At 46.7% G+C, this 12,310-nt stretch overlaps 1 protein-coding gene across 5 annotated transcripts in view; it reads left to right on the forward strand.

Annotated features, from left to right (window-relative positions):
* The window catches only part of Lrrc20 (leucine rich repeat containing 20), a 67,555-nt gene that overhangs the window by 23,375 nt on the left and 31,870 nt on the right, over window positions 1-12,310 (forward strand). For all 5 annotated transcript variants that reach the window (XM_013517012.1, XM_005390060.1, XM_005390062.1 and 2 more), the window contains one exon: window positions 10,091-10,240. In XM_013517012.1, coding sequence (XP_013372466.1) covers window positions 10,091-10,240 — 150 coding nt within the window. The remainder of the gene's footprint in view (window positions 1-10,090; window positions 10,241-12,310) is intronic.

Raw genomic sequence — 12,310 nt, forward strand, 5'->3', positions numbered from 1 at the left:
TGAGATCCCCAAAATCAGGTAGTCTAAGCCCCCATTTTACAGATGAGGGGACAAGGTCCACAGAGAAGCTGCTGAGCCCCATGGCTGATAATGGAGGAGCTAGGATGACCTTGACCCTCCTGAGTCTCAGTTCTTGGCCATGTTCATGCCAGGGGTCACGTGCACCCCTTTGAGAGGCAGAAATGTGAACAAGGCGGGGGAGGGGGAGAATGCGGAGACGGGCTCTGTCCTGAAATAGTGTGGTTCAGGGGAAATAGAAAGCACATAGAGCCAAAAGTCTGTCCACGAGTGACCCTCAATCCTTTCCGCAGGCACAGAGCGGCCAGCACTGAGCTAATGTGATTGCTGTCATCAGTACCCTGTCATTATCATCAGAGTAGCCACAGCTGGAGGGGCACCTGTTCCTGCCCTGCAGATGATTCTGCAGCCTGCACCCAAGAGCCCCCTGTGGGCCTGGTTAAAACCCAGGTGCCTGGACCCCAGCCTCAGAGTTTCGAATTCCGGTCATGGTAGAAAGTGAGTGCAGCGTTGAGTAGACTGGTGTCAGGGTGGAAAGACCCTGGGCTTTGGTCTGGGGTGGGGTCCAGAAATGTGCATTTCTGATGAGTTCTTGGGTGGTGCTCATGCCATGGACCCATGGACTCTACTTTGAGGACCCTCTTACTGCCACTTAGCATGGCCTTTGGATCTCCTGGGCAGAATGCAGCCTCAGTCCCCAACCCAGACCTGCAGTGTCTGTCTGCAGCATCAGCAGCATTCCCCAGGTGGCTTGTTGTACCTGACAGTTTTAAAACTGCTGGTGTGCAGTGCTCACTCTGGCTGCACATAGAGTCACCATGGGGGAGCTTTAAGAATCCCTGCTTCCCAAGCTCCAGCCCGGCTACTGAGTCAGCATCCCTGGGACGGAGGCTTAGGTGTCAGGGGTCTGCAGCACATGGCCAAGTCTGAGCAGCACCATCTGGAGTCCAGCAGCCTCCAGGGTTTGCAGACAATGGCCTACAGCTGCCTCTCACCCTGGTACTGGGGGTCGGACCCTAGGATGCTCTGCCACTGAGTTACAACCCCAGCCCTTTTTATTTTTATTTTTTCAGAAGTTGAGACAAGGCCTCAAATTGAATTTACGATCCTCCTGTAGCTGGGATTACAGGCATCCTCCGCTCCCTTTTATTGAGATGTAAGCCAAGGGTCCTGTCCATGGTCCTGCAGCTATTAAGTGACAAATCCAGGCTTTTGATACCCTTTTTCTTTTACCTATTCTTTTAGTTCTAAGTCTCCCTTTATAAAGTTCCATGGTGACTATATCAGGATTCCAGGAATCCATTAGAAACAATAGGAGATCTATATGCTCATTGGAAATTCAAGATCCACCCCACCCTTTCTCTTTTCAGAGCAGCAGACCATCCCTGGTGAAACACATATTCTAGGAGGCAGTGTAGCACAATGGTTGGGGCATGGACTCAAGCTCCACTGTGCCACTTACTTACCAAGGCCAGAAGCTCTGTGCCTCAGATTCCTCCTCTATGAAACAAGAATGGTAATTATGGAGCCTATCTCACAGGGTCATGGGGAGTGGGTGAGTTAAGGCAGGACAGCTCTGAGCTCCTGACTTGTAGGTAGGAAGGACTTTGTAAAGATTTTTATTATTTTTTTAACTGGGTGTTCTTGAGTAAGTCATGTGACTTTGAGCAAACTGGTTAATGTCTCTGGGACTCAGTTTCCTCATTTGTTAAGTTGGGTAAGTAAGCGTAGCTGTGATCTTACAGGGGGTTGTGGAGAGTTGAGGTAGTAACAGGTCTGAAGCCCAGCACGGCATCCATCCAGTGCATGGTACACTCTGGCATGGATGAGTGGTGGCTGCAGTTAATGCTGGCCTGGAACCTGCACAGGACAAAGCTGTCTGGCTGTGCGGGAGTTGGAGCGGGGTGGGTATTCCCTCCAAAATCCTGAAGTTGAAGGTTCTGGGATGCTTTTGCTTAGAGAAAAGTTTTTACATCCTGAGGTCCCAGCATTGCAGAGGAGAAGGAATTGGAAAGTGTTTAATACGCATGGAGGTTGGATTTTGCAAGATGCAGACATTCCAGAGATTGATTGCCTGACAGTGTGGTTATACCTAATGCTATACTTAACACTAGAAGTGAACAGTATACTTAAAAATGGCTAAGGTGGTAACATTTCCTAAAGCCTTAATTTTTTTAGAGCAGTTTTAAGTTTGCAGCAAAATTCAAAGTGCAGAGGGTTCTCATATACCATCCCCCATGCAAGCCTCCCCTGCAGTGATCAGTGTCACCAACCAGAGCTGTCCATCAGTCACGCTTGGTAAATGTGCGTAAGCATGTCATTATCACCCAGAGTCCCTGGTATCCACCAGGGCTCACACTTGGTGCCATATACGCTGTAAGTTTGGATGGATGTATATGATGTGACTGCCGTAATGGTGTCGTGCAGTATTTCCTCTGTGCTCTGCCTGCTCATCCCTCCTTCTCCCAACCCCTGGCAACGCTGACAGATCATACATTTTTATTACATGTATTTTACCATAATTAGAAAGAGAAATAAGTTTATGATGTCCTTTATCCTCCTATATATAAAGAGGTGCCGCGTGTGACCCAGGAGGGCAGCAGGAGCAGTGAGTGATGAAAGGGTATCTGCTGTGCTTTGGATATGGCATCAGTGTTTCTCCCAAAGGCCTGTTGGAGATTCCATCCTCAGCACAGTGATGTCAGATGCGCCTTTAAGAGGTGGAGCCTAGTGAGAGTCATTGGGGACATGCCCTTAGGAGGGGATTAAGGAGTTCTTAGGAACGGTTTTTCCTGAGAGGATTGTTTTCAGAAGAGCAAGCCTGGCCTCTCTCTGGCTGCTCTGGCTTCCTGTCCCCTACGTGGTCTTGCTCCCACATGCACTCTTCCACTGTGATGCCATCTATCATGAGGACTTCAGGGAGCAGGTGCTGTGCTGTTGGAACTATCAGTCTTCAAAGCTGTGAGCTAAACCAATCTCTTTCCTTTATGAAGTACTCAGCAGAAAATAGACTAATACCATAACAAGTACTAATATGAGGTGTGATTAACAGATACAGTAAATGTTTACATTTAAAAAATTTTGTTACAGTAAAAAACACTGTGCCATTAATCCCCCTCAAAATATTCCCCCTTGATTCAAACACTTATCCCATCATTCTTACCACTTTCTGAAGCAGTTCTGGAAGTGCTCTTCTGTGGGTTGTATGGTTGTGGCTTCCTTGCTGTCCAGAATCAGTGCAAATTTCCTGATCATTTTGACTTTGGGGAAGACCCAGAAATTACGTGGTGTCAGATCTGGTGAATACCATGTTTCTGCCAGCTTGCCTTTCCATTGGATGGCACTCAGCAGCAGCATTCATACTTGTTTACTCACACTCTATAAAGATGCTCATGAAAGAGAACTTCCAGAACTTCTTTCCATGCAAAATGATTTCTCATGGGAGCAGCTCACACTAGCCACAGATTTCTTCCGCTAGTCTTGGTGGCTTTTTTTCTTGGCCAGGCCACAAGCCCACCATGTGCCCCCAGCCTGTCCCCAACTCTCACCTTTTTGCCCTGTGGCTCACTGGCAGGGACTCAGTGGCTCTCTCAGCTTTGTAGTGTCACTGTTAGGTGCTGTGGCCGAGCCCATCTCTCAGCAGGGACTGCAGGGGTCAGTTCAGTTTTTCTAGTCACAATGCCCAGCATGCCTGACTTTCATCTGAATGTTCTGTGTACTTCTCAGATTTTGTTTGTTTCTGACTTGGTTCTGCCTACTGACTACTTTTCATCAGAAATTCATTAAAATTAATGATATATCCTTTCATAAAGGATCAGTGCCTTTCCAATAAAAGGTTCCTTTATTAACACAAAGGACTGCTAATTAGAGGTTTAGGGACATGCAGCTTGGCTCTGTTACAATAATTATAATTAGAAGGATAATTATGCCTTGTGTTCTGTGTGGTGGTTCCTTCCTCAGATCTTTCTGTTCTTTGCCGGAGCTTGAGTACTAGCAGGTGAGCTCCAGGGAAGGAGTGCTGAGTCCACTGAGTCCAGTGGTCATGGAGGGGCCCAGGGTCCCCATCAGGGTCTGTGGACATGCCCCACCAAGTAGCACTCAATGATTTGCATGCCAGGATACTTCCTCTCTGAGCACTTGGGGCAAGGGTGAGGGAAACTGTAAAAAGCTGCAGTCTAAGGTGGAAGACCAGAGAGGAGAAAGTCCTCTGGGTCTTTGCATATGCTGTGGCTCTTCCTGGGTTGCTTTTCCTCTTTTCTCTGTCTATAGAAGTTACCATCTGTTAGCCTGACTCTGGGGTGATCCTAAATGTCCCAGTCTGCTTAGGCCTAAAGGGGGGTTCCTCAGGAATCTCAGGGCTAAAATTAGGGAGGTCCCCACCTGGTCATCCTACTTGAAACTTTGGTCTAGATCTTTCCATTCAGATTCTATGCCCCTTCATCTTACTAAGGTGACCTTGGACAGTTGATCTATCAACAGGATCCTGTTTTCCTGCTGTGAGGGTAACTCATAGGTTATTATGGGAATTAAATTAATTAATATGTAAAAAGTGCCAGGAACTGTGCCTGGCACAAACAAATACTCAATGTCGTTAGCTGTGTTTGTTTCATTGGGTTGAGCAGAACCTTTGAGATCACCAGCTTGGCCTCTGGTCTGGCTTAAGACTCCTTCCTGGACTCCTTCCTTGATCCTGGCCTGTGATGTTGTACTCACCTGCTCTTTTCTTTATGATTTGGTGAACTTTTCCCTGTTGTGTGCTCCTAGGACCCCTAGGCGATGGGACCCTCTTCCTGATGACATCCCACAGCTCCTTGAAGACAGCTCTCTTGTGGGCAGCCTGTCTCGCTTCCTTGGGTGGGATCTCCTTTCCTTAGTGGGGCCTGGCACCCAGCTGCCACATCCTGGTGGTATCCTTTGGAAGCAGTGCTGTCAGCTCCCATAACCCAGTTCATGGGGCTTTTCTCTAGCAAGCAGGTACAGTGGCTATAGAGGCTGCTCATCCTCTAAGTTAGACTTGGAGAGAAATTTCCTGAGAACAGAAGGCTCAGGATGGCTGTGAGCATCTGTCTCCAGTGGTGCTGAGGTCTTAGGATACTAGGATCTGAATGGAAAAGGACTCCCTTTCACTGTAAGATCTTGTGAAAGTCACATGATTGCAATTTCCCCATGTGTACAGAAGGCATAGTTCTTAGCACATACACAAAACAGTTATTATGATCCCCATCCCTAGGGGCCTGGAGATGAACATACTGCATATGAAAGATGACTGGGGCAAGGCTGAGATTTGTTCACAATGGCTGGGTACCTGGGTCTCCGTATTCTTGTTCAGGGTGCCAGGGAGAACTGTTCTGATATCATGAACCCCTCTTTAAGCAGGACTGAGTTTCCACGCTGTGTTAGTGGCTGCTGATGTCACTGGGATGGGGATGTTTTGTCACATCTATTGGGGCCCTTTGCAGGAATCCTTGGTAGTCTTTGCTGTAGGTGGCAGCCAGACTGTTCTGAGTAGGAGCTGGGGTGTACCCCCCAGTAGGCAGTTTCAGGGTCACAGATGAAGTCCCCAGGATCAAAAATATCATAGGACACAATGCAAATCAGTGCCTGGCATGTTGCAAATATTCAGTGGTTGATAGCTATTTAATGAGAGTAAATGAAAAAGCAGATGGGGTTGACATTCCAGGCCCTCAGCATTCAACAGGATCAGAGAGCATTGTCCTTCACTAAGTTAGTTGGTCATATGGAGCCACAGGTGGCTTGTTTGTCTTGAATGAGAGACGAGAAGAGTAGGATGGTGTGAGGCTGGAATGGTGTGCAGATGCCTGGGTGGGAGGAACCAGACTGGGCTGGGTTGGGCATTGCGAGGCCAATCTGCTCTGGAGGTTGGGGGACAGGCTGCTTTAAGACCCTTGGAAATAACCTAAGTATATATCCTTGTGGTTATGTCTCCTTTCCCTTCATTGTGAGCACTTTCTTTCTCCACTTTGGAGACTGGGACCCCATTCTATAGTTCCTCAATGGTGCCTGAGTCCAGAAGTTTCCATTTTATAGCATCTGCCCCTTGAATACACAGACTTCAAATGTTTCTCTTGTGGGTCTCTTGTGGGTCTGCTTTTCTCTGTTTTCTTATTGATGTGGAGCTGGCTGTCCTCAACTTACCCTTGAATTTGCCAGGTTGTTTTTTTCCAGTAGGAGTTAACATAAAGGTATTTTTCTATTTTAAAAGTAAAGTGTTACTTTATATAAACACCTATACTTAACAAGGAGTTTGCATATGAATATATGGTGGTAATTTACTTATATAAAATAAACAAATATCAGGACCATAAATAGGAACAAATTGCTCAAATCCTCCAAAAAATGATTTTCTGGTTGTTTTCTGTTGTCTTTCCCAGACATGTGTACTTTTTTTTTAACCTAGTTGGAATTAAGTTGTGCATATAAGCTCTTGAGATAAGATCTTACTATGTTGTCCAGCCTGGCCCTAAACTCCTAGGCTCAAGTAATCCTTCTGCCTCAGCCTTGAGCAGCATGCTTGGTTCAATTTTTATACTTTGCTTTAAACAAATTTTTAAACACTATAATGTGAACTCTTAAATAAGAAAAACAAGCAACAAATATGAGTTCATAGTGTAGCAGAAAATGCCCCCACCTCCAGCCAGTGTACTTCAGTTGCCCAGGTGACAGTTCCTGTTGCAGTTCCAGTTGCTTCTGTTTCTTAAAAATGGCTGGTCACTATGATGCACATGGTAAAAACCAATCAAAGACAGTCAAGTATGCTACCTCCGCACCCCTCCTTTGCAGCCCCATAAAAACTTCCCTCCCTGGGTCTTCAGGGCCTGATATTTTGGAAATAATCTCAGTCAGTGTCCATCCAGATAAAATAAATCTGCCTCCAAGTCCTGGCTGAGGTTACAACAGATATAAGGCCATAATAATTAAAGGAGGGTGAAAGGAAAAATAAATCATAGAGAGAAAATATAGAGTCCGGAAGTTCTATGTCATAATTTAATATATGCTAAAGGAGGCCTCACAATTAAATTGGGGAAGGAGAGCTGGGCGAGTTTGAGACCAGCCTGGGCTACAAAGTAAGCTCAAGGCCAGCCTGAACTGTATAGTGAGACCATGTCTCCAAATAAATAAATGAATGAATGAATTCATCAACAAATGTCAGGAATAACCACTGTGAAGTTTTGGGAAAATAAAAAAGAGAGGCACTCAACCTAAGAATCAAAATAAATTCTAGGGCCGGGGATATAGCTCAGTAGCATAAGCACCTGCCTGGCAAGCACAAGGTCCTGAATTCAATTCCCAGTACCTAAAAAAATTTAAAAAAAAAAAAGAAATTCTAGACAGAATTACACTTTTTTTTTCTTTCTTTTTTTTTGAGACGGTCTGATCTTGCAGTTGAGGTTAAAACCTCACCTTATTTTTTAATCTTGATCTTGCTTATTCTCCTGATGATACTTTAAAACCATTTAATCAAGTTTAAGAAGAAGTCATTTGAGGATTGGGGTTAGAAATTACATCAATTTAAAAGTTAATTTCATTTAAAAAGCCAATATGGGTGTGCTCGTGGCTACCTATAATACCAGGTACTCAAGAGACTGAAGCAGGTGGATCATAAATTCAAGGCCACCCCAGGCAACTTAGGGATACCCTGTCTCAAAATAAAAAATAAAAAGGGCTTGAGGGTTAAGTGCCCTTGAATTTGACTTTCACTACTGGCAAAAATAAAATATCTTGTTGAACTTTCCTACTTTTCTTCATGGTGCTCAGAAACATTTCCCATTGTAATTAGCTCTCTGTACTGTTGTTGCTGATGTAGAATAGGATCCTTAAAAACAGTGGTTGCTGGCATGTAGGAATATTATTGCATTTTTTATCTGTTTGTTTCAATTAGCCACTTCGCTGGGCTCGTACTTCCTGTCCTTTGTCAGATAACTGCTGTGCGTTTTTGAGCTTATGCAGTCATTTCATTTGTACATAATTATCATTTTGCCTATTTCCAGTGTCTGTGTTTTCTGTTCCATTGGCCAGAATATTCAAGACGTTCAGGGATGATGATGATTGAAGGTGTCTTTATTTTGCTCTTTGCTTTAAAGAGACAGCTTCTGCCACCCCTTGACTATGCCCACTGGCATGTGTGATGAGATCTGTTTGCTCCTGACCAACATGGCTGGTATAACTCATAACAACCACAAAAAACGCTTTTCCAACCCTTTGCATCAGACACAAAACGCTGGGGGTTTGTTGTTTGAAAGTACTGCTCTTTGTAGAATCCCCAGATTGCCCCAAACTCTGAGCTGCAGTGCTGGTTCAGTTCCAGCGGAGCCATTGATCTCTGTCTTCTGAAGCCCAGCTTCTGGGCATCTTTTCCTCCCCTGCAGGATGTGACGCTCGCTTCTGCCAAACTTCCTCTCTGATAGAAGAGCTGTCACCGACACTGGACAGCAGCATGGCCGAGGCTGCCTGCAGCATGGGTCAGAGGAAGCACTGACATTTGCTGACAGGTGCCCTGCAGAGGAGCCCTGTGGACCCTTTCCCTACCTGTCACCAGTACCCCTGCCCTGCTCCCAGGCCTGTGGGACTTCCGGCACTGTACTCTGGGGTCTTCCCAGACCAGTGGGAAAACAGACGCGAGAAGGGATAAGAGAAGCAGGGTGAGGTCTCACTCACACTTTATGAGACATAGGGGTGGGAGCAGCAGCTGCTCAGGGCAGTCAGAGAAGGCATTCTGGAGGAGGTGACAGAGGTGTCATTTGAACTGCGACTTGGAGCAAGCATAAAAATTCTATGGAACAGTTGAGGGAGGAGGGCTTCAATTATTATTATTTCTATATACTTTATATTATTGTTGCTATTGAGAATAGGACCTTTAAAAACTGTATTCCCAATTTCCCTGAAAATAAGACCTAACTGGGAAATAATCAGCTTCGAAAACTACAGATGAAAAATGCCAGCCCCGATCACCCCATCACTGCCTTACCTGCCATCTCTGTTCTCTTGCTCAGTGGCTACTCTGTAAGGCGGTGAGGCATAATATACGACTCCTTCATTAAAGGTTACCATTCAGTGGTTTTGGTACATAGCACTCACACAGTTGTGCAACTATCATTGCAACCTAATCTTGTAATATTTTCATTGTCCTCACAAAAAGCCCTCTGCCCCTTAGTCATCACTTCTAAGACCCCTTCCCCTGCACCCCTAATCCACTTGTTGTCTAAGGATTTGCCTATTCTGGATGTTTCATATAAAGAGAGCAGCGCAACGTGTAGCCTTTGTGGCCTTGTTTGTCTTGGTATCATGTGTTCAGTCTGCTCCTGTTATAGCGTGTGCTGGTACTTCCATTGTTTCTAAGGCTCAATGATGTTCCTTTTTATGGATATACCACATTTTATTGGCCCCTTACTCAGCCCATGGTCATCTGGGTTGTTACCACTTTCAGGCGCTGTGAGCGATGCTACGGTGGGCATCTGTGTGCTGTGTGTTTTGCGTGTCCATACTTCTTGCGAGTGTGTGTATAGGAGAGGCACCCCCAGTTCGTGTGGAGACTGTGTCAAGCACTGGGGAACTTCTGGGCTGGTCTGCACAGTGCTTCCCTGCTGAAGTGTGAGGCTTGTCTTCAGCATGACAGTACTGGGAAGAAGGGCAAACCACAGAGTCTGAGTGCACAGCGTGTTTTCAGAGTAGCTGTTGTGAAAGAGTCTAAAGCTGTCTCCATCATTGTTGAGCCTTTGATGACTCCAGAAGGAGTTGTCTCTGCAGGCTCTGAAGGATACTACTGTGAATGCTGGTTCTGCCTTCTGCATTCTGCCTAGGAGGCAGTGGAATAGGGGAGGTGGCAGGCCAAACTCCAAGACCCAGGGAGTGAAGGAGGGACAGGTACAAGTTAATGCTGGTGGGGGCTTCTGGAAGAGAAGAGGTCTGGTAGAGTCTGAAGCCCAGTAGAGGCGAAGAAGGCAGGCGGGCAAGAGCCCGGGAGAGAAGGTGATGTTGGGGTCCATGTGGTAGGGGAGAGTTCCTGGAAAGCCATGGCAGGTAACTCTGGTCTGTTTTTGTCCTTTGACTGCAGACCTGGCCGAGTGCAAGCTGGTTTCCTTCCCCGTCGGCATCTACAAGGTCCTGCGGAATGTCTCAGACCAGATCCACCTCATCACCCTGGCTAACAACGAGCTCAAATCCCTCACCAGCAAGTTCATGACCACATTCAGTCAGCTCCGAGGTAGGTCCTGCTCAGCTCAGGCCAAGAGGGTGTGGCTCTGTCATCCGTAGGAAATGTCACCAGTATCAGTTCTTTTGTTGGTCACCTGGGCTCATGAAGTCATTCTCAGGGGTAGGCTTTGAAGATGGATCTGTGTCCTTCGTGCAGCCTGGAAACCTTTCTGTCAGCTTCTGCCTCCAGCTGGCTGTGAATCTGACCAAGACCGTATATGGTCCTGGATTGCTTCTCTTGTCTGAACAGGCCAGCAGGGTGTTTGGGTCCTGAAGCCCATGAATAGTTAACTTCTGGTAGCCTTGGATGAACCCCTTCTCACCTTCGGCCTAGAGTTGTTCTCCTGTGCTTCTTTCTCAGCTTAGGAGTGAACCATGCCAAGAACGCTGGCATTTTATCTCTGGGCACACACACAGCAGGTGGATGTGGGTGTCTGGCGCAGGCATAGGCAAGAGGTCAGCAGGTGGGCATCGTGGAGTCTATTGAAATGGTTCCTCTAGACGGACAAGCAGTACCTGCTCCCTTCTCTACACAGCAGTCCCTTCATTCATGTGCCACCCAGGAGGGAGCTGCAGCCTGGGCAGTTCTGTATGTTTTCAAACTGATAGGACAGGAGAAATGCAGAGGGCACAGGAAGTAGCAGAGGTATTTTCCCCCCCTTTGGCATTTCCTATCTGATAGGGGCAGAAAGAAGGCCTAAGATGCTGTTTAGAGAAACAAATCACAAAATGCTGATGGTGTGTGAGCCGTCTGAGCAAGCCTATGGCAGACAGCTGATTTTAGGCTGGGCATGAGTTTTAGTTACTTTCTTCATCATTAGGACAGAATACCTGACACAATTTAAGGAAGGAGAGGTTTGTTTTGGCTCACAGTTTGTAGACGTTTCAGTCCATAGTAGGTTGGCTCCAAGGCAGGGCAGCATGGCAGAGGGTTATGGAGAGGAGAAAGAGCTTATGGTGTGGCAGGCAGGAAGCAGAGAGATCAAGGGAGGAGGAGGGAGATAGACCCTTCCAGGCCGTGCCCAGTGATCCACCTCCTCCCACCAGGCTTCACCTCCCAATATCACATTTAGCTATAAACTCAGTGGACTAACCCACTCACCTGTGATCCAGTCACCTCCCCAGAGCCCCACCTATAGAGTGCTTGATGCTTTGAGGGGACATCTAGACATAAACCATAACAGTGGGCTTCCTTAAAGAGACCTGTGTGTAGACCAGTACCCAGATAGGAGAAGAAGGCCTGAATTGGCAAGGAAGGAGGGAGCTTGTATAGTGGCGCAGGAAGGGGCTCCAGCATGGCCTGGAAAGGCCTCCACCCAGGTGGCGCACAGAAGGACAAGGGGGAGGGACAGGTATGAGTGATCATTTCTGAGTGATACTTATAAAGCTTTTCCTCTTTGTGTCTGAAAAACTGAAGTCCTATCACTTGGGAAGGTTGGGGATGAAGTTTGTTTCCCCAGAGGCACCTATGGGTGCTCTAGCCTGGCCTCCTCTCTTCTTTCCTTTCCTGGCAGCTGCTTCTTTGCACAGGTGAGGTGAGCCCCATAGCAGCAAGCTCCTTGGACCAGTAGCTCACAGCCCTGGCTAACAGTGGTATCGTCTGAGGAGCTTTTCTACAAGTGCTATTGTCTTGACTCTACCCCAAGCTCAGATGAAACAGAACATCTGTGTGTGGTCCTGGGCCTACGCATTTGTCAGTAGCTGCACCAGTCATTCTAAAGTACTGGCAACCAAGGCTGGGAACTAAAGATCAGAGGTTATAAACACAAATGCCTAGGAGACTAGCATGTAAGTAATGAGTGACATTGGGCCTACGCAGGGGGGTGGCAGTTGTGGTAAACTAGTACATGCCCTGCTCAGCTTCTGCCAGGTGTGCCATAAGAGAAAATGAACCAGTGTTGGCTGCTCTTCTGATTATTTAATAGAAGGTGGAAATGAGCAAGTTTTAATGTAATGCGAAAGTCAATAAAACACATTTGCAAAATAGATTTACCCCATGGGCCACTAATTGAGAGAATCTTCTATAAAATGTTAACATTGCCCCTCCCATCACATTACATGGATGGAGAGGGATGGTCAG

Source organism: Chinchilla lanigera, unplaced genomic scaffold (genome assembly GCF_000276665.1).
Source record: "Chinchilla lanigera isolate Chin_1 unplaced genomic scaffold, ChiLan1.0 scaffold00036, whole genome shotgun sequence".
In the NCBI taxonomy this organism is placed as follows: Eukaryota; Metazoa; Chordata; class Mammalia; order Rodentia; family Chinchillidae; genus Chinchilla; species Chinchilla lanigera.